Consider the following 23,288-nt stretch of genomic DNA (forward strand, 5'->3'; position numbering starts at 1 on the left):
CTGGTACAGCATTCACCGGCAACGTCCACTATCGCGATTCTTCACACTGTGTAATGATTTACTGTTGGACCAGACTAGTTAATAAAAGGCATGATCCAGCAGTTACAGTATTAGGCAGTGAAATAAACCTCATAAAAGCACCTGATCTGTGGAAAAGACTCCTCATCTCTGTGCTCTTCCCATTAGGCACAAGGAGATGTGCATGGAGACTTTTAACTCATTTGGAGATGGAGATTTAGAGACTCACTTTGCAGTTCAGTGTCATTCAAGTCAAAAATAATGAAGCTCGCTGTACACACAACATCTGAAATAAAGTGACTTCACAGTAATGGTAGTAACAGGGGAAAACATGAGTCAAACAACACTCTGAGGCCTTGATTTACATTACTGTAAATAGCTTATTTCATCACTCTGACTGGGGTACCCCCACGTTCACAATCCCGCAACGCTTTGCTGCCTCTGGATAAAAGATTCCTCAGCTTTATAGTCTACAGCCTTGAGGCAACTTAATTATCCTTGATATACAAACAGCTTCCTTGCATGCTGGAGATCAGCAAAATATACTCGACTGGTCGCAAAGCCAGTCAATTACATTGACAGGATGACATGTAATTAAAAGAACCCATGTCACTTTTACCTTTACCACTTCACTCCTACAGTGGCACAACAATAAGAGCCAGCAACTCCCACCCCGCTAATTACCATTATCAGTGAAATGGTAGGGTTTGACTCATTAGTTCCATGTGCATTTAATTAGAAGCAGACTGAAATTCGATTTAACTTATTACTTTTTCATGGATCACTTTCTTGTCATCACTTCAAATTGGATTGCAGCCCCAGGTAACTAATTATGCCAGCCGGAGGATCAGGAATAGAGAAATAGGTAATTAGGAACAACACTGTCGGACCCTTGCTGATAGTCCACCAGCATCAAAGAGGGGAGGTAGAACTAGTGTGTGTCATTGCTCACCATTCAAACTCACTGCATTTCATTGCAAGGGATCCAAGAGAAGGCATCAGATTCTTTTCAGGGGATTAAGCAGTATTCAACTGGGCTTGAAGATGTTATGTAAACATGATGTCTTTCCTACTGGTTTGATGCCCAGATTAGATTACGTTGTGATCCAGGATTGGCCAGCATTATTCATGTCATTGGCACAGTGATATGTCAGCCAGCAAGCATCTAGAGTTCCATGTGCAGGCTGACTTCGAGGTGGTTACACCTGGCCTGAAGTCAGCAAATGACACATGAGCACGAAGCAGTTCTGAATTGCATCATATCAGAAGTTGTTTGGTTCCTTGAGAAAAAAGAAACTTTACATACTTTTGTGGACTTTTATCTTAATGTGCCAATCGTCTTTATCAGGTATTGAAATCTAAATTAAGCTTTGATTTCTGTATGAATCTACTTTATGGGTTTTAATACTTTTACTTTTGAAGATGATATACATATTATACTCACCACCCCTCAATTTACTGGTTTTGCTCTCTTTTTGTCTCCTCTGTTGTTTGAACACCATTGTTGTACTGCCTCACTGAGGGTATCTCCAGGTCAAAAGATAATGTCTTTTCAGTATACTGGATGAAAGCCCTTTAAGTTGTTGTGTGGCCCTTGAACGCCCCCATTCAACGCATGCGCTTTTTGCATCCTTCATTTGTGGTCTGTTAGGGGTAAGCGTGAGGTGACAAAATCCAGGGGCCAGTCCTCTTGCTGACAGGATGAGGAGGAGCTGCCGGCTTTCTTTCTTTTAGTCTCCTACTGTTTTTTGCAATAGGCCCATGGCATTGTCCTGACACATGTATACCACAGCGCACCAATCTGTAAGTCATTAGAGCACTAGGCCAGGCCTGTCAGCTGGAGCCCTGCCAGTGCTGCAGGCTGATTTGAGACAGCATTATGAGGTGTTTCTGTAACTAAGTCAGCCAGTAGCCCAGAGTGTCAAAGTGGTTGTTGCCCGCTCAAAAAGTGGCACTGAGCATGAGAATATATGATCAGAGTTACTTGCTGTGGTTTATCCACATCCACAGAGAAACACAGTTGACTTTTTTTCCTGATTGAGCTTGAAAAAGGTTCCTGTGAACGTGCCATTTCTTTCCACACAAACATACTGAAATGCTGTAGTACACATGCTAGACATGAAGTGCCACTTAACACTGCCACAAGCAGTCAGTAAAAACAGAATAAGTAGCCTGTGCAATGTGACCAAAGGGAAATATTTGTGTGGATTGACGGTGAGCTAGAACTACTTTTTCAGAAGGAAAGCCCAGATCACCGCGAGGGTAAAGAACATCCGACGCGATAATCCACTACTGTTTTTGTTTAGTTGTAGTGTTCGCACACGGTCATGCAATTACTGGCATTAGCACATCAGCATTTCTAAAAAGATGTGTACAGTATGCATTGCACACGCAGATATGTGAGGCCATTGTATTAAGATCCATCCACTCTGGGACCAGGTTTCAAATAGCAACGTTTTCAAGTTTCCAAACCACCTGCACAATGTGGACAAAATGTAGAAATGGTTAAAAAAAATAATAATATCTTTGCAGATACACTGAAATGTATTTCTGTTTGGACGGTGCAAATTTTAAAATCACCAATGTTGGGGAGACCTTATGGAGAAATGTACCTGAATTTATTTGAATAAAATCAGTACACATAGCCTTTCTAAATGATATAATGCGAGCAATTTCAAAATTAGCTAAAGAGGGCTATTTAATAAGAATATAATTTTTCAAATATCCATGGAAATGAGAAAAATATTGTCACAGATTATAATGTGACCTCCCCGTGAAGTAAAAGGTGATTTGAAGTGAGAAAACCCATATGGTCCTCTATTGGCTTGAAACTGTAGTTGTACCTTTACTGTATGTGTATCAGTGTGCATCTGTACAGAAAACATGTTTTAATTTACATCTGCTTTTCCTCTTTTTAACTTATTATTTCATTGTTTTAGTCCCTCAAATGATGTCAATATGTAGAATTCCTCTAAAATCCTCACTCAAGTGGGTGATTCTCAAAAAGAGTTCATGTTATCTTTCTGTCTGTTATGTTAAGTCTCGAGGTGATGCTCTAATGAAATCATGTGTATTTTACTTTGAGGTGAGACGCTCTGTCCTCCTTGATCAGGCCAAAACCAAGATTGATGCCCCCGTGAAATCCCAGGATCAAGCTGTCTCTCTTGGCATTTGTTGTCATTGTCATGTTGTAAAAAAGTATTATATGGACTGTATAGATTAAATCCAGGTTTGGGGTAATCTTGTCAGAATGAAGTCATCTGTCCCAATTTTACACAGCAAACAAGCACTTGGGGGGCTTCTGTGTTTCACATTCCCTCCTAGCCAAGATGATGAGTGTCAGATCAGCTCCAGTCACAGCACTGTGAGGTATTTGATCGTTTCCAGGCCTTCATTTGGGCTTTAATGTTTCCCTCCGAGCGCTTTGCTCTTTCACATTTCCACCATACTCAGTCAACCGCCCTCACTCACTCACTCACTCACTCACTCACTCACTGAGTCATGTATGTATGTTGTTTTTTTTCGTTTTGCCAAGCATATTATATTTTGTTTGAAATGATTCACATGCCTTTTATGGATAGAGTGGTCCACAAGGGGAAAAAATGCATTGATAATTAAGAGCTGTAAAAATAATGCCGAGTCAGAATTGAGTTCCTCTTCAAATTCATTTGGGAGTTGAGGCTCACTTTGATTAAATCTTACCTTTATCTTATCTAAAAAAAAGTTGTGAAAGTGACTACAAATCATTCATTACAAAAAAGCATTTATTTATTTTTTGACGTCAGTAATTATTTTTGGAAGAAACATTTCAACAGAAAACTACCAAATGCATTAGCAGTTAAAGTAATCCACTGACTACTTGAACATCATAGACCAGTCCGTCTGTTACTATATTTATTCTTAATGCATTTCTGATAACATTATCACCAATAATCAGTTTATGTGAATTTGAGCCAGGATATATATACATTATATAATGTAGCAAGCAACTTAAAGAGATTGTAATGCGAATGATCTTATATAGATGAATTTTATATGTTCAACTGTACCATAAAATACGTATCCTGTTTGATGTTTTTTCAAAAAAATATAAGTGTTTTTGAATTAAAGTCAGCGAACTTTGACCTAGTCTCCACCACCTGAAAAACAACTCATTTTTGGGGAGGAGTCTCTGACGTCACTCGAGGTGGACCGGTGGTGCGACGTACATGAGCACGGAGACTTGGTGGTTTGGAGAATTCCTCAGTGATTTTAAGCTAAAAACAATCCATAACAATGGTGAACATGTGTGTGGTTCAGTTTTGTAGCAATTTGAATAATTCTGGTTACAATGTGCATTATTTTCTCAAAGACCCAAGCCTCAGAAGACAGTGGGTAAGCTTTGTGCAAATGAAGAGGGATAATTTTTCCAAACCCGGTCAACACTTTCACCTGAACCTGGACACGTTTTGAAAAGCTCAGCACCCCCCACACTAAGGACCAAAACTGCAAAGTTTTTGTTAAAAGACAAGTTGTAGAGGTATGTTAACAATCTTTTATTTCCTGAAAAGGTTGAACACTGTTTATACGGTTGAATGATAGCACATGTCGTACTTAGTGAAAAATATGTTATTACCGCAGATACTTTGACCATTCGCAACTAGAAAAACGGGATAATCTGTACAAATGGCGGCACGGTGGAGCAGCTGTAAAGCGTTGCTCTCACAGTACTGAGAATCCGTGTTCAAGCTCAGCCTCCATGTGTGTAGTTTGCATTTCTCCCTGCCTGCGTGGGTTTACTCCCACGTCCCAAAAACATTAATTGGAGACTCTAAATTGGCCCTAAATGTGATTTTGAGTGCGGCTGTTTGTCTCCATGTGCCCTGGTAATTGGTTGGCAACCAGTTCCGGGTGTACCCTGCCTTTTGGCCATTTAAAGCTGGGATAGGCTCCAGCACTCCCGCGACTCACGTGAGAATAAGTGATGAAGAAAATGGATGGATGGAAAATATTACATAACATTAAAAGAAGCAAGGCGGCACGGTGGATCAGCTGGTAAAGCGTCGGCCTCACAGTTCTGAGGACCCTGGTTCGATCTCGGCCCTGCCTGTGTGGAGTTTGCATGTTCTCCCCGTGCCTGCGTGGGTTTTCTCTGGGCACTTCGGTTTCCTCCCACATCCCAAAAAACATGCGACATTAATTGGACACTCTAAATTGCCCGTAGGTGTGATTGTGTGTGTGACTGTTGTCTGTTTCCATGTGCCCTGCGATTGGCTGGCAACCAGTTCAGGGTGTACCCCACCTCTTGCCCGTTGACAGCTGGGATAGGCTCCAGCATTCCCCACAACCCTCGTGAGGATAAGCGACAAAAGAAAATGGATGGATAAAACAAGCAGTATTACATACTAGTCACTCACAGGAGACCTGTTTGGAACTCAAGTTGCAAGTGTTCAGAGAAAACACACGCATTGCACGAGGAGAACATGCAAACTCCACAACAGGCAGGGCCGGCATCAAACCCGTGTCCTCAGAACTGTGAGGCCAACGCTTTACCAGCTAGACCACTGTTTTATCAATACATTTTTTCTTATATTATAAACTTTGAACTTCATTTTTCTATTAATTACAGATGTTGCAGGAAGCATGAGGTTGACATGGAACCAGCAGATGCTGAAGCTTCATCTTTGGTCCATTTCAAAAGTTGCCAGATTGAAGTGCGTATTCATGACAGAACACATCTGTCCGACAGCAGAGAGAATACTGCAACATGTATTTCAACCTCAGGTGTTCTCAAAGTACTCTTATTGAAAGACCAAATAATTCTGTGCTTATGTTATCTAACATATTTATACAAAATATAAGCATACTGTTCAATAAAAATGCTATGATTCTACTTCTGTGGTGTATGTTTAATTTATATACAAACATATAAATCAACATTTACACAAAAAAAAACAAAATTAGGATGTGGGCCATTTAAATCCTGTGTACTCTTGGCCCTCTGAATCAGGAAAGGTGTCACGAATCTTTGACACACAGCAGGATGCAAGTGCCACGTGGTTATTTCTGCTAAAAATTTCCCAACACCGTCTCACAAGGTGTTTATCAGCAGTGTGTCGCATTAACCTGAAAATGAGAAAATATGACAATTTTCCAGAATGGGACTTTGAACAATAATTGGACAAATGCTGCTTTTACCAGCTGTAAAGTGTTTGCCTCACAATTATGAGGACTTAGGTTCAATCCCGGCCCACCCGTGTGGGGTATGCATGTACTCCTCATGCCTGTGTGTGTTTTCTCCGGGATGTCCACTCAGGATCTCCACTTCCTTCTGCTTGATGACAGCTGGGTTAGGCTCCGGCACTCCCGTGACCCTTGTGAGGATAAGCGATGAAGAAAATGGATGGATGAATGTAAATGGAAAAAAGCTCAGCTGATTAGGAGAAATATTGCTTTTTTTTTTAATTAGCGCTTACTCGTGTTGTAGAAAATTTACTCACTGCCGATACTGTTCCTGGAATTGTAAGTAGGCAACATCCAGTACCCACGGGTTCAGACTGGCAATAAATCCTGGGTACTCCGTAGTTGGTCTGGATAATCTGCCATTTTCTGGTGAATATGTTGACTCTCATGGCAACAAAAACTCTCTTCTGTTGTTTGCATAGAAATGGACCATTTACATGCACACCTCTGGATATAATAAATAAATAAAAACCTTTTCACATTCACAAACTTCTACATGCTCAAACACCCATATCAGTCCAGTAAACAGAACCATCCACGTATTTTGCTTATGTATTGTAAGCATGTAGTGCCCAAACAAAGCCACAAGACACTGGTTTACTATTTTCATTAAAATGTTTTGCAGTATTGCTTGTGACATCTTTGAAAAATTGTGACTAAAATGGGGTTTGGACAGGTCTGGGTACAGTCTGGTTAGGGCATCTGTTTAGCATGTGAAATTGCATTGATGGTGAAGCAAGTTAAGACCAGCTATTACGCTCAAATTAAGTTGACGGCATTTTAAACGGATTTCATTCATTGAATCTTTTTTTGTGAAAATATACCATCTTAGACTGTGGACTCCGTTATCATCTTCTGTTTTTTTTGGTGCGAAAATAAACGAGCTTTGTACACACAAAATTGTGTCGCATGTCGTACTACTGATAGTTTCTCATACAAGCACAGGCAGATCCATCGCGATGGAAAATGAACGGCTGGGAAGTCGCGTCACTATTTGCTAAATATAAGGCGTTTGCATATTTTTAAAACTAGACCGAAAACTTCGTATATACATTCAGGATATCGAAGCCTTTACTATTTATCAGTTTATGACTAAGTAAACCAAACGAGACCTTCAGAAATGCTTTCCAATTGTTGTTTCCAATACAAGCCACATGATGTTCCCTGCGTATGACTGCTACTTCAAGGCCAGCCATTTCGTCTCCATTCGATTGTGTGTGCTGTCTAACTGGCTCACATTGATAACCTTCAACGCCTTTATGAAGCTAGTATTCTTCACCGTCTTAGTGAGACCCTTCAGAATCGTGTTCATTGCTCGAATAATCGGAAAAGTCATCGTCATTCTCACAATGTACTCCAATGGTCGCCATGTTGTCACCTTCAGTGACGTATCGCGTCTAGTCGTCTAATTCCGCTGTGTTGTTGTGTTTTTCAAGCGGAACAAGCAATGTGCAATCATTTGTTGCCAAAAATCGATAAACAAAATAGTTTCCTTCATAATTTCAGATTCAAATTCTGAATTTAAAAAATGTATAATATTACCAAAAAGGTGCATTGGGTGCTGACATACACTTTAAAATTAAAACTCCAACTTTTTGAATCATTGCAGTTTCAGACCAGAGCAACCATGAGACCACGAGACATTACTGCATTGTACCGGGTGATAACATTGAATTAAAGTTTAATACATCTCTGCATAAATATAAACGGCATTTTCCGGCACTCATTACACAAAAATATAAACAATTTCAGTTAGGTAGGATAATAACAATAGTTGAGCTCCTGTGACATATCATTAGTAACCCTAACCCAAATAGAATAATAGCATAGATAGAAATTGAAACAAATTATGAAGCGTAATGATTTGAAACTACCAATGCACGGTGGGTTAGATAGTACAGCTATACAGAAAGTACTGAAAGTATTCAGATCCCCTTAAATATTGCAGCCATTTGCTCATTTATTTTTACTCATTAATGTACACACAGCACCCAATATTGACAGAAAAAAAAGGGAATTGTTGAAATTTTTGGTAATTTTTTGAAAAAGAAAAACTGAAATATCATGCAGCCATAAGTACTCAAGCCCTTTGCTCAGTACTTAGTAGAAGCACCCTTTTGAGATAATACGCCCATGAGTATTTCTGGGAATGAAGCAACAAGTTTTCACACCTGGATTTGGGCATCCTCTGCTATTCGTCCTTGCAGATCCTCTCCAATTTTGTCAGGTTGAATGGTGAACGTTGGTGGACAGCAATTTTCAGGTCTCTCTAAAGATGCTAAATTGAGTTTAAGTCAGGGCTCTGCCTGGGCCATTCAAAAACAGTCATAGAGTTATTCTGAAGCCACACCGTCATTACTTTAGCTTAGGATCATTGTACTGTTGGAACATGAACCTTCAGCCCACGATGAGATCCCGAGGACTCTGTAGAAGGTTTTTGTCCAGTACATCCCTGTACTTGACCACATTAATCTTTTTTTTTTATTGCAACCAGTCGTCCTGTACCTCCAGCTGGAAAATGCCCCCACAGCATGATGTTGATGAGGAAGATTTTTAGTATGTTATAAATGAAAAAACGTCAGCCAATTTGGGCCCATGCGTTTTTTTTCACCACAAAACATGATTTTGACGTATACAGCTTTTTGTAACTCCCGCCATGAAATCCTCTCAAGAGATTTGTTTTCGAGAAGAAGCAGGAAGTGACGTAAAGTACAGGGGCGCCCACAAGTGGACTCGTTTGTTTCCATTAGTTTTACCTCCGGGAAGGTAGCTCGTTGTTCCTTCGTGTTAGCCAAAATGCCGGCTCATTGCATTGCTGGACATTGCCTGAACACTCGGGAGAATGGATTTAGCCTTCATAAGTTTGCAAGAGATCCGGTTCGTTGTGAAAAATGGATTGCACGGGTGCAGAGGACGAGAGCTTCGTGGGTTCCAAATAACAGGTAGGCAGTAATGCGCCCCGGCTCAACGGTGTTCAACAAGTACTGCGGCGGCTTTGAACATCCCCCTAAAACCAGCACGCCTCGGCTCCATTGTATGCCACCACGGCGCCGAAAATCAGCCACACCGGCTGAGGCGCCGCGTTCGGCAGTCACTTCTTCTGCGAAGGCTGTGCGTCGGGCTTGGCGGACGGGGGCGGCTCTGAAGAACCCAGCCAAGAATGCCTCACTTGGCTGCGTGCGCATAAAGCGCCCCAGCTCGACTGTGTTGCTCAGTACTGCGGCGTCTGTGAACAACCCTCTAAAGCAGCTCGGCTCCGTCATAAGCCACACCGGCCGGCTGCGATGAGCCGTAATGGCTCATCTCAAACCGCGGAAGTGGATCGGACGGGGATGCGGTTTGGCCGTGATCGCCGAAACAATAGTGTAATATTGGCCCGGTAACATCACCCGGTTGTGTAGTTTTGTCCTTTTCGAAAAGAGCTTCCGTGTCAGAAGGGACGTGTTCATCTCCCATAGTTAGGGTGCACTGCGTGTTTTAATTGGCGAATGTCTGGGTGACGTCACTTATGGAGGATGCAGCCAATATGGCGACCACTTGGATATAGTAGAATGACACTTCTGCAACTTTGCGCATGGATGACGCGCTCTCCGCTCGCATTTATTTTTTCGTGTGGACATTGAAGTGAATAATGTTATATGTATTTTTCATTACAATATCTATTGTAGAATGTTTATAGGGATGACACTTGGGCTTTAACATTGCAATAGGTACCGGCGTTTATTATTTCAAAGGAGGAAATAGAGGTCTTTTTTTGATGGTGCATTGACACAGTAATAAAGGGTCTCTTTTTGGTCATGACACTTGGGCTTTAAGCCCAAATGTTCTATCTTGGGCTCATCAGACCAAAGAATTTCATTTCTCATCATCATGGAGTCCTTAAGGTGATTTTTAACAAACGGCTTTCGTGTATCTTGCCCTGAGAAGAAGCTTCCGCCATGCTACTGTGGCATAACCCCCTGAATGGTGGAGGGCTGCAGCGATGGCTGACTTTTGAGAACTTTCTCCCATCTCCTGACTGCATTTCTGGAACTCAACCACAATGATCTTTGGGTTCTTCTTTACCTCTCTCACCAAGGCTCTTCTCCCCCAATAGACCTATCCGACCTGTCAATCACTTGTACAGTAATAGTCAATCAGATATCCGCATTGTCTTAACCCTTGGCTTGACACGCCTCTCTCGCCATATTGTCCCACAAGCAATCCTGATTGTCAGTAGTGTGTGCTTGGAAAACTTAATGTTTCGAAAGAAAATGGTCCTCAGATGCGCTTGGGGAACGTGCAATTCTGATGAAAGATATCCTGCTAGGCCCGGTTGATTAAATTTCCAAAGCCTAAAACACAGTTGATGAAGTGTCTACGATGGATTAAGGGTCGTGGTAGACCACAACTAAATGTCGACAATATCAACAAACACAATACTGTATGTTCGAAAATAAGTGAGGGAGAAGTATCTTCTCTGAGTTTGATTGAATTATTATCAGTGCTTTATACATTGCAGGAGAACAACTTTCACTTTGTTAGTGTATCACTGACCTGGTGAATGAAGTGTGTCATGTTTTATGCCAAAGAGTCGGGTTAATGATATGTAAATGTACAATATCATGCAAGAGAAATGTCTATTTGCCTATTTGTATCACATCAGACTTTTAAGAAAGAGCACTGGGTTCGATTACGAGCCAAGTCAAATGAATACACTCACTCACTTATAAGGACTCCAATGATATTACTCATGAGCTTTCTAAGTAAAAAGTACTCACCCTGCTTTACATGCACAGTATGATTCCACAAAAAAAAAAAAAAATAAATTGACCAGGGGAGGGCGGGATATCTGTCTATTGGCCATCCAGGCCACCCAAAGCGAGGAGTCCGGCTGAGCTGGTCAGGAGTCGGCCAGGACGCCGAGCACAAGGATCCCCATGGGGCGACTCAGGTGGACGTCCTCAAGGACGAACCCAAAGGCATAGCAGGAACCAGAGGGGAGTAGGTGATGGCTTTGGAAGAAAACCTCTCAAGACGTGGTCATAGAGGACCGCCGTGGCTTGGGTGAAAGGCTGCCCTGGGTTGATCGCCACCGAGACGTGGACATGAGGCGGTCGTAGATCGGTCGCCGCCGAGTCATGAGTGAGAATCGGCTGCAGCTCGGTCGCCACCAAGGCGTTTGGATGTGGGTTGGCTGCGTCTCGGTCCCCACCAGTGCACGGATGAGCGACGGTTCCAAATCTGTCGCCAGAGAAAAAAACAAGGGGAATCGGCCGGTAGACTAATTCATGATGAACCCGGTCCATGAGGACTGCAATTTCAGCACTCCTCTGTTTTAATTGCTCCTGCACATGGCGGAAGAAGGCCTCATAGATCTCAGTCCGCTCCACCTCAAAGGCTGCGAACTCATCGTCCCACTGGGCCGGAAGCTTCACAATCAACTTCGAGTCCGCTGGCTCAGTCGTCAGCGAAGCATTGGCGGAAGTTGGCTGAGGCTCTGTCTCTGGCGAGACGTGGATGGACGTCGACTGCAGCCAAAACAGGTGGAAGCACAAAAACGCTACGCAACAGGTAAGATCCAAAAACGTGCATAAGGTCCGATGACTATGAGGCAAACTTAGAAACATGGACAAGACATAATCAAACTAAAGAGGCACATGCTCGCTGAGACAAAGGATTGCTCTACACTAAACTTGCGAACTTACGCACAGGGGCGGAGTATCCCAAGATGAAGGAATACAAACGCAACGAACTGGCAAATGCCGATTACACATTCACAACTTAAAGGGCCACAGTCATGAAAAAACGGCAGCCGACATGGACCCATGCGTTTTTTCACCACAAAACATGATTTTGACGTATACAGCTTTTTGTAACGCCTGCCATGAAAATGCTCTCAAGGGATTTGTTTTCCAGAAGAAGCAGGAAGTGACGCTGCAAAGGCGTTGGCTCGCAGACAGCAGCGGCTATGAACAATGCTCCCGACAATGGCGCACTCAGCCGCGTGCGATGAAAACGGCGTAAAGCAGCCCGGCTCAGCTCCGTGATAAGCCACCTCGGCGCCGAAATTGAGCCAAAGCCGTGACCGGCAGACGCGGCGCCTAGGGCTCGCGGACGGTGGCGTCTCTGAACAACGCTGCCGATAATGCCACACTCAGCCGCGTGCGACGACAATGCCGTAAAGCGTCCCGGCTCAGCTGTGTCGTTTATCGCGAACGGCATTGGCTATGAACGACGCTGTAAAGCAGCCCGGCTTGGCGCCATGATAAGGGCCGAAAATGAGCCACCCCAGCTGGCCTTGTCGCCGAAAATGAGCCACCGCAAATGTGCAGTTGCGCAGTTTAGAGGGAACATTAGTCTAGAACCCTCTCAAGGTTGATCAGAAAAATGGACAGCACCCAAGTTAAGTATGTCACAGCAAAGGCTCTGAATACGTCTGTATGATATTTCAGTTTTTCTTTTTTAGTCTGCAAATACTTCCATTATGTTTTTTTCTGTCAATATTGGGTATTGTGTATACAATAATGAGCAAATGATTTAAGCAAATGGCTGCAGTACAACAAATTGTGAAAAATATTTGGTCGTCTGAATGCTTACCCGAACTCCACTGGTCAGCATTGAAAGAATAGAAAGGTGGAAGAGAATGAAGAGCTTGAGGGTCCGATTGTAGCCTCTTTAAATTCAAATGTGCAAGTCAAGTGGAACAAAAATAAAACTCCTGCCTCGTGGTGTTGCATCAGTTGCCAGTGAGTCACGTTTGCATTTCTTAACAAGTGCAACCATGGTGCTCCCTGTGTCCAACAGTCCAGTCAAGAACCTCAGATTTATTTAGTTATTTATTTTGATCCTTTCGGGACACCACATGTAAAATAAGAAATGCAGAATCACTCAGTCACCATACATTAGACCTGATAATGCTGGCAATGAAGAAGAGACTCTTAAATAGAGGGAAAAAGAATGTGATTTTTTTTTTTAAGTCACAGCTCCCTTCCTATCCCACCCTTGTTCATAACATTGACTATTATGTATCATTACATCACATGTGGGGGAATGTTCAATAGTGCAACTTGATTATATCAGAAAGCCTTTACCCCGCTAACTACCTCTGTAAGTACTGTATGTAAACATCTGTTTTATGCAGATGGTTATTATACATAGGTATACGACTTCATTTCATGCAGCGTATTTTTGTTTTTGTAATCTCCTTTTGTACTACTAAAACAAAACTGAGACACTGGTTGGCATACTGGTGTATCTTGTACCCCGGAGTGTTGAGAAGACTTGGTAATTGTGGCTGTATCATTTTCTTGAGCCAGAACGGAGCAGTGCTAAGCCTAACCAGACATTACAGTACTTTCACTTTAACTCAAGCAGGAAATGGGAGTGTTTTATAATGTAATTCACTCTGTCATGGGCACAAACACTCACTGCACCCTGAAAACTATCACAAGGGATGAAATCCAAGGCTCAAGGTTACTGATGTCTCTCCATGCGCAGGCAAATAAAATCTATATGTGGTGTATCACATCGACACCAAAGTGTAATTATTTTACATGGGCTTGGCACAGAGGCAATGGATTAGAAAGATTGTGTGTGAGAGGAGATGCTTGAACTGTGTGTCTGCTAAATTTATCACAAGGCCATTGGGAGTGTTGAAATGAGAACAGTGGCCTATTACGGCTAAGAAGGTGTTTTATTGAGAATACGTCGACATGCCACCCCAGGGAGAATGCTGAGGAAGAAGAAGAGTACGGTCCCGGCCTCAACTGCCGTGTGCGCGTTGGTGTGCTTTGTGAGCACGCATGGAGCCATGAACACTTGCCTGTCGTTTTGTGGGAGTTGTCTTGAGTGTCTCGGATGCAAAATAAAACCACTTTTTCCACCCCTTAATTATTCAGTGTGACAAATATTGGAATTGTCACTTTCAGCACTTGAGGTGTCCCAGTCAATAATTTATATAGGCCAGGCCAGCTTAGCTGCACTCACTTTTAGTTATTAACTGATGGGAGCAGTGGCTTGTCATGCTGATGCTGTGTTTAGCTCTGTTTATTTTACCAATGTGTTTGCGGACTGGAATGCATCCCGTGAACATTCCCTCATCCTCGGCCAAGGGTTTATAGCTTGTTGATATGTCATGCGTTAAAACTCGCGGTTGCTGCTGACAGTTTATTGTCACAATAATTACCAAAGTGAGGTGTTAATCTTTCCTCATATTCTTTGTAGAATGGATTTATTTTTATTAGAGCTAAAATTGGTTTTAATGGCAAGTTGCAACCTTTTATTAGGTTTAGATGCACTCTTGAATGAGTCATAAAATGTAGTGAGTGCTTCAAGTTCGATTGTGCAGTTAACACTAAGTTTCACCACATAAGATGTGCTTTCCCTCCTGCTGTCTAACCCCTTGGGCAGTTCACCCCAATCACCAGTAGGTGGCAGAGTGCTATTTTCTTCTCATGTCTCGCCTCCTCTGTGAGTGCACATGGGTGTTTTTATAAGAGTGTGACGTTATCGCTAGAATAATTGCTCTCATTGGGATGTCATTGAATAGATTGCCTGGTAGTGCCTCTCCCCCCATTTAGTTTGTCTACAGACAGAAAGTAGGATAACTGTTACTAACTGGGAGATGTTTGCTAGTTGCTTTTGTTTAAAAAAAACTCTTCGGTAGCATTGCAATGGTGTGAATTGATGTTAATTTTATGGCCCAAATAGACTCAAACGATGGTAATCGATTTTCTGTTACTGATACTTACCGGCTTTAAAGAAGCGGGTTGCAAAGCAAATGGTTGTCATGAATACAATTTTGAAGATGCTCGAGGCCTGCATGGGAAACTGGGGAAAAGTGTAAATCACATAATGTCGGCCTTGTTTATTCATTTGTTGTTGAGTTGTGTCTTTTGTTCTGGCACAATAAACATTTCCATTTAGAAGAACAATAAAGGTCTGATAGCTTGGCCAGTTTTCTTTCTTTCCGCTGGATAGCTGTGTTTACTTATCTGTTGTTCAATTAAAGGGCCCCTTGTTTTTGGGCTTCCATTGTTTAATAGCATAGGCAGAGTCCCAGCAGAGGTCAAAGGTTCAGCTATCCCTTTTTTTTTTTTTTAAGGACCCCTTACACAAAGCCATGGGTTCACCTGCAGCTCAGCCTACAACTGCCTATTGTGTGGCTCCATTGGAATTGATTATGTTTAGAGGGTTGCTTGTGATTGGTGGAGAAGGGTGTGGTTGATTGGATAGTTTTGTATCTTGTCATCCAGGGAGTAACCTTGCGCGTGCAATCTGTCTGTATTCCGAAAAAGGTTGGAGACGCTACAGCACAACAGAGCTCGTTCTCTGCCTGCGTGCCTGCCTGCCTGTGCTGTGTTGCCACTGCCTCTCTCTCTCTCTCTTTCTCTCTCTCTCTCTCTCTCTCTCTCTCTCTCTCTCTCTCTCTCTCTCTCTCGCTCTCTCTCTCTCTCTCTCTCTCTCTCTCTCTCTCGCTCTCTCTCTCTCTCTCTCTCTCCCCGCTCTCTCCCCGCAGCTGCTCTGTTCTCCGCTCTGCTTCACTCCACACCGCGTGGCCCGGCTTTCTGTTTACCCTGCCAGCTAAATGGAGTTTGTCAGGTTTGTCAATATGATTGAGTTCTTTGATATAGCTAACGTTCTTGCTAAGAAACTTGACAGTTTAATTTGATCGGGAGTAAATAGAAAAGGGAGTGCATTGTTTTTCTGTTGTTGATGTTCTGTCATTTTTATGAGCATTGCAGTGATCCAGAACTGACTACTTTGAGACAATATGCACAGGTTTGGATGACAGGAGAATCGAAACGCAGGTGTTTAATGCAGTTATCGCTACTTCCCTCCGTCTGTTTTGTATTGTCTTGGTGATGTTCGAGGTAGTTACTTTTACTTGCTTGTAAAGTGTGCTTACTTGTCTGATGTGTACAGTTTGCTTCTTGACAATGGAACTCACAATAGTAAATTGCAGTGAGTCTTTTTTCTTTCTACTTGTTTACTTTCTGACAGTTGGCTAACCAGTTAAGTGAGATTTGGAGCGGTTCCGTCTGATATTTTAATTGTGGACTATTCCCGGAAAAACAGGTGACAGATTTGCTGTCTCTTAGATAATTGCTGTTGTTGATTTCAAGCAAAGTATGTGAGTGGTGCTATTTTGTTTTTGTTTGTTTTTTATTGATCTTTACAAGGCTGAATAATTCAGAATTTGTTGAAGCCTCTTTAATAATATTCTGCTTGCAGCCTATTTTGTGGCAACTTAATGACCACTGGCCAGGCTCCGCTTAGTGTCTTTATTGTTAATTCAATTAAAATAGCGTATAGAACACTACAAAACAGAGACATGCTTTCACGCATATCTTCCTGAAAAGTTTTGGGGAAGTTGTACTTATCCATATGAGCATGTTTATTTTTGCATTGCGATCAATTTTGTCTCTTGTTTTTTGGGAGGGGGGCTCTTTAAAACTTATGCAACATAACACATCTGAAATGTTCTTAACCCAATAATTTAAAGAATTCTATTCACATTTTAAATGAATTTCTCTTTTTGAAGTTTTATACGCCATATTTCAGGTTTTACAGCAGTGGTCAGGAAGTGGCTAGGTGAAAAAGTATAAGTGAAGAACAGTCGAGCAGATTGTCAGCTGGTTGAGCAGAAAAGAACATCAGCAACATGCTCTGTAATGCTGTGCAGCTGTGCCGAGATTCCGTTCGGGAGAGCTAGAGTGCGAGCTGATTGGGATGACAGTTTATAATCAAAGTTGATTTATTGTTCATTAGTTGTGCATTAGCCCTTTCATGCAGGGGCGTTATTTGTGCAGTGGCCTGACAAGAACAGGGGCTTGCCAGCACCTGTCATTTCTTAACTACAACATCGCCAAACAGATTCTCGGTGTGTGCCACGAGAGGGACACTCACAGGGCAGCCGACAGAGTCCCCCAGTTTTCTGGGATATCTGTGACAAAGATGGTTTTCACTTTGGAGCCAATCCAGCAGGCACAACTGAAAAGTAGAAACAGGGAATAGTTTCGCAAAAGCATGTACTACCAGCTGCTGTGCATTGACTTTAAAAAAAATGCTTTCATTCTGTCTGGTATTGTTGCTACTCCTTAGAGAATCTGCTTCTCGGTTTTACAGGGAGATGCGTAGTGATGTAAAGTATAGACAACGCTTAACCTACAAGTGTGACTTTTTTTTTTTTTTTACCACTCAGATTCTTTAATTTAAAAAATGAGGGCCGTGCCAATATTCACAAGTTGCACCTCCTGGGGAGAACTTTTTTGGTGTGTACAATTTATACAGCTTTAGTTAATTCTAGAAACACCCTAATGAATAAAAATTAAGGAGGTGAGAAACAACACAATTTGTGTATATCTTGTCTGCCGTCATGGAAACAAGGATTAGGTGTTCTTTGCTGGCTAATATAAACAATCTGCAAGAGGATATCAGCCATTGTCTTTTGACTACAGTTTCATTTGAAAGGGATTTATACCCTGTGATCTTAATTAAATCTCAACTGACTCAAATAAGGCATCTCAAAGACATGGCGTTGCATAACCGTGTTGAGCTGCTAAACCAAAGATGAGATGTGTGCAGTTCACACCGATAGATTATACAACAAAGTAGCTAAAAGATCAAATAAGCAAACATTGATGTAAGTTCAACCCTCCCTGAATTTGTATGTCACCTCCCATGATTTTAATATGTTCTGGTTGTGAAATTTAAATATGGAAGTGTGTTAAAGGTTTTTACCGAGTGATTTGACATTTACAGCAAAACAGAGAACTGGAGGAAGTATTTGTATTTTTTTTGTACGTCTCCAATTTGTTTAATTACTTTATTAGCTAGTCGGTATCCTTCTTGTTGAAATGAAAAAAGAATGCAACATGATCTATTATTTTAGATCACTCAACCACTATTTAATTTTACAATCAATTGTAAATAACATTTTCATTGTGTGTGTGTGTGTGTGTGTGTGTGTGTGTGTGTGGTGTGTGTGTGTGTGTGCGCATATTTGGGCGCCAGGGTGCCCTGGGTGCACCCCGCCATCAACAGTGCTGAGAACCAGGGTGAGGCTCACAACTCAGCTGTAGTTGGGATGAGCTCAACCACTTTGCGGAGTCATTTGTTTAAGTTTAATGTTGGAACCAGCTAAAAAACAAACAAAAAACAGCAGAATGAAGTGAGTCAAAATCCTGTTCTATACAGTATGTGCAAAGTCCAAAATTGTTCTTGTAGCCGCACATTTATTCACAAACAAAATGTGTCTGTGATCCCATTTATCTGCTCTATTAAATTACTGTCTACTTGAAATTTTTTGGGCTCATGTAAAAATGTTTGCATTTCTAAACATTTTTAATCATTTCTAATCATCAGTATGCCTTTCTTTTTAAAGCATGCTATCAGTTTTTGGTGGTACAAATAAATATAGTGCTAATTTAGATTAAAATGGACTTGTGTGCTGAGCTCAAATCTTTATTTCTGATGTTTTTAATACAGGAGATCATATTTCATTGTGGCTCCTATAGCGAGTAGTTCGCCAAGGTAAAAAAAAAAAAACGTTATAGTTTTTTTCTTTTTCATTCTATTTGAAGTGACTGTCAACAAGATGACCACAGGGATGAGAAATTCAAATGTGATAAGTCACCTATATTTTTTCCACCTCATTATTTTGAGCCAAACTGCTCCTTCTCGGCAAGTGAAATGTCTGAACTGGTCTCACTTCCTTATTACTCATTTTTTAACTTCTCATTTAAGTCTGTTTAGGACAAAAAAATGCTTTTTTTTTCTTTTTAGCCTTCTCCACTACTGCTTTGCACTGCCACTTGTGATTGGAGGGAAGGCCTCGGAAGGAGCTTCATTACCTTAGAGTCACTGCCTCATTTTTGCATTTTTCCACGTATTTTTTAGTATAAGGGGAAGTCCTAGAAAACGACGATTTGACCATAGACATCAATCTTAAATCACTAAATAATTCTGAGATTTTTGTGACATATTTTTGCCAGTGTATATATTATTTTCTAATGTAAATGTGTGTGTACGTGAGTGTGTGTATTTGTCTAGCAGTCCCGTGGTTATAAACTGTATTGCCTTTGTCAATCTCCAGCTGTGGAAGAATGTTTTAGATTTTAAATGTTTATGTATGGGAGGCACCTGGAGAGTACCACACCTTCCTGAAATTCATAGACATCAGCTATTTTAGGCATCCTCAGAATGTCCCCACCCCACTCCCCCAACACCGTCATATTGGTCAGTAGATTAGAGCTGGCCTCATTGGATCCCTTCCTTTATTAGCTCACTAACAGTGCCTCTCATGGACTATCTTTAGATGGTAATGTATTTTTGTAAATCATCTGGATTAATCCCGAAGATAACAGAGAGCGCCATATGGGAGTAATCTGGCATCTTGTGTTTGTGTTCAATGGAAATGATACAGAGGCCAGGGCAGTATTTTTGACTTAAAGTGCTCCCTCTTGCCCTCCCTCCCAATAGCACCCTGTCTTGCGCAGATTTTGACTCCTTCGGTGCAGGATTAAATGGTCGTAGTTACATTGATCAATAGGTTAAGAAGTGTACGATTCTGTTTGCTGCTAATGACCTCTGTCGTAATAGGTAATAAAATAGGAGTCTGTAATAGGCTCTTGTTGGGATTTTGCTCAGAGCAAATAAAATATCTGTAGTTGCTGTAAGAGATGCTGAAAATCACAAAAAGATGTAAAGTAAAATTGTAAAGAATTCAAGCGGTTAAAATTAAATAAATCTGTTTGACATTCGTCATTAAATTTTGCTGTGTCTGCTTAAGAGGCTCTTGCGTGTAAAAAACATCACAATTTGAAGCTCATACTTACTTCCTTAGACACCATTATAATGTCATTTTGATGTATAAAAGACACAATTTGGCACTGCAACGAGAATACACGTGTATATGCAATTATAAAATGCATTTGTGACTAACATGAAGAGAGAATGAATATCAATTACATTCAAATCACATGATATTCAACGTTTGCATGTCAGAAAATTGGGCCGTCTACTTGACCTTCAAAATAGTTCATGAAAATCGGTGATGCCAAGAAAGAAAGAAAAAAAGACCTTGTAAGAAAATGAGTGTGAAATTATGGAATTAGAAAGGAGGTGTCTTTGGAGATGACAGGCCAAGTCATGTGAAAAACTCAAGATGAACTGCATATTAAGATACAATAGAGCAGGATAGGAGGATTAATATTGCATTTTTCCTCCTCAACCCCCTGCTATGACCGCTGAAAATAAGTGCATTTGTTAGTCCTGCATTAAGGTTGAATCTCATTCATTCGCTCTAGGCTTCACAAGCACAGCTCATTGCACGCGTGTTATTTGGGAAAGAAAGCAATACCTTCCTCCCTCTTGTTTTACATTACAGCACTCTTTTATGCATTTATCATTCATCCTACCTTTTTTTCCCTTTTCATTTTTTGCTGTGCTCCGTAATGGGGCAAAGCTGAAAGGTTATCCGTAAGCAGGTGTACGTCACAGAAGATATTTGTTTCAATTTAAAACCAAACTTACCTTCAGAAATGCATGAAAATTTAAAATAGTGTTATTTGCCCAGCGATAAATCCCCAACCACTCGAGCGGCCTTGACGATCGAACGATATGCTTGCCTGACATCATTTTACCGCATATGAATGCAAATACACATTTAAAAAAAATCTTGGAGAAATCACCATCATATGTAGTTAAAAAATGTTTCTCTCTTCTCTCATTCAGATGTCAAGAAAATACATGTTTAATGTTATTGCTCATCACACCATTGAATGGCAGCATGGGCAGGACACAGGAGCAATTATGGCACCCTGACAACTGTGGGGCCTTTTTAGTGTCAGAACAAATCACTTATTTTGAAGTGCCACGCACTCACACCTTTCAAGAATTGGTTAGAGGTCTGCATTTTCTTCACCCTCGCTCCTCCTCCAGGCACTCCATATTGTCACAATAATACATCAATGTTGACAGCAACTCTAATGAAATGTTCTCACATGACATGTCCTGCGTATGCAATGGGGTTCGCGTCCTCAGGTATGGCGTATTTGCCATATTTTATAAATGGCAAACAGGAAGAGGCATCTCTGGAGATGCAGATCATTCTCAATGGTGTTTGTATGATAAAGGGATGTTGCTGGAACTGGGAGGATAGATGTTTGGTTAGCCATATACTCTCCAGGCATGAGTCATCCCTGGACGCCATATTTTTAAGTCCTCTTTAGTTTTCTTTTTAGTTAGAGGGGTTAGAGAGCCAAAATATACAGTGACATGGAAAAAGTATCTGCGCCCTCTCAAATTTGACTTTTTTTTTGCATAGTTTTCCTATTTTACAATAATAAATATCAAACAAAGTAAAAATAAAATTACAATGTGATGTTATTTAAATGTTTATAAAGATATATGTTCAAAGATACCTGACCCTGTCGAAAAAGTAGTTGGCTGCCTTGTTAAATCATGAATCAACTGTGGCTCATCAAATTTTTTGAAAGCTGATTATATCTACAACTTCAATCAAGAAATCGCTTAAATGGGACTTGTCTGACAAAATTAAGCCAGCCAAAAAGCCACGATCACGTTCAAGAAAAAATGAGAAATAAAGTACAGTAACTGACGTCTGTCAGTGTGGAAAGGGTTACAAAAAGCCTTTTTGAAGGCTTTCGGACCGTGACAAACAACAGTGGGGAAACAATGGACAAATAGATATGAATTTGAGAAGGAGGAAATCGTTTTCACGGCACTGTAAATGTTAGTTAGGGAATCTCGTTAGGGAATCTAACATTGACATATACTCTGAAGAAATGGAACCAATGATAAATTGCATTTTTCGTTGGTTTTATTTCTTGTGGTTCACTGCTTTTCCTTTTAGATTGGTGGACAACAATCAACCTCATTGACATGGCAACACCGTGCACTGCCTTTTTCTGTGCAGGTTTCAGTGTCAGTGGCTATGATGACACCTCAAGTGATAACTCCTCAGCAGATGCAGCAGATCCTTCAGCAGCAAGTCCTGAGCCCTCAGCAGCTCCAGGTTCTTCTCCAGCAGCAGCAGGCCCTCATGTTACAGCAGGTATGGCACTACAACTCAATTTCATACATTCTCCATCTGTGAGAAGAATCCATTTCACAAAGGTGTAGATTTTCTTGGAACTGCAATTATCCAAATGCTTGGGGCTGAAAGAATCTCAGCCTAGCCATGAGTGACAGACTATGTCGTATCATCTCCCTGTCTTTTCTGCAGCAGCAACTCCAAGATTTCTACAAGAAGCAGCAGGAACAGCTCCACCTCCAGCTCCTCCAACAGCATGGAGGCAGCAAGCAGAATAAAGAGGTAAACTGACATCACTCCAACTGCCTGCCAGTGTGAAAAATATTGGCCAGACAGAGAGCATGGAAGACATGCGTGCTCCCTCCCTCAAGCCCATCTGCCTTCAGACTGTGGTTAAAGCACGGAAAGTGGGGGGAGGCACCCATGCTTCTGATTAGTATGTCAGACTTTCTGGTTAAATGGCAATGACTGCGTAATGATGTATATTACTTGGGAAGGTGAGGGGCGGGGGCTGTAGTCCTCTGCTGTCCCACGTATAATATTTTCTATGCTTTTTTTTCTTGTTAATAAACAAATGTACTAAGCAACAAAGACATGAGCGCTCTTGAGACTTGTGTGCAGGACATAGTGAAAGGCAAAGGGGGCCAAAGACAAGAATGCTGCACATATATACTGCATCTGAGAGGCTTTCTGTGGTAATTAACATAGAAATGGCAGCGGATGAGAAGCCATGTAATTGTGAGATATCGGCACGGAGAGCGCTCCCAGCTTTGTTGTCTGAGTTGAGGTTTTTATTTCTTCACCCATCTTTCTCGTTTGCACTTTTCGCCCCCCCCACTACAGTGGGCCACGCTCGTAGGCAGCAGCTTAATGCGTGCTAATGATTGGTGAATACAGGCATCACTATGGACAGAGCAAATTATTGTGCGGTCAGAAGAAGTTCAAAGACAATCAGGGAATTTTCACTCGTCCCCGTTGAGTTGAGTGCTCGGAGAGGAGAGGAAGCTTA

At 41.5% G+C, this 23,288-nt stretch overlaps 1 protein-coding gene and 1 long non-coding RNA gene across 14 annotated transcripts in view; both read left to right on the forward strand.

Annotated features, from left to right (window-relative positions):
* Nucleotides 1-23,288, forward strand: part of foxp1b (forkhead box P1b) — a 263,881-nt gene that overhangs the window by 196,370 nt on the left and 44,223 nt on the right. For 9 of the 13 annotated variants that reach the window (XR_009796652.1, XM_061831373.1, XM_061831379.1 and 6 more), the window contains 2 exons: nucleotides 22,163-22,300; nucleotides 22,472-22,561. Coding sequence is in view for 12 of the 13 variants with exons in the window: in XM_061831373.1 (XP_061687357.1) it covers nucleotides 22,163-22,300; nucleotides 22,472-22,561 (228 nt within the window). In the remaining variant the exon portion in view is untranslated. Of the gene's footprint in view, nucleotides 1-15,486; nucleotides 15,823-22,162; nucleotides 22,301-22,471; nucleotides 22,562-23,288 lie in introns of those variants that run through there. The other 4 variants (XM_061831377.1, XM_061831381.1, XM_061831378.1 and 1 more) reach the window with 2 other exon arrangements.
* LOC133506962 (uncharacterized) lies at nucleotides 4,272-5,890 on the forward strand. The gene is made up of 2 exons (XR_009796653.1): nucleotides 4,272-4,537; nucleotides 5,627-5,890. It is a non-coding gene; the product is annotated as an uncharacterized LOC133506962 (long non-coding RNA).

The sequence above is a fragment of the Syngnathoides biaculeatus genome, chromosome 10 (assembly GCF_019802595.1).
Source record: "Syngnathoides biaculeatus isolate LvHL_M chromosome 10, ASM1980259v1, whole genome shotgun sequence".
Lineage (NCBI taxonomy): Eukaryota > Metazoa > Chordata > Actinopteri > Syngnathiformes > Syngnathidae > Syngnathoides > Syngnathoides biaculeatus.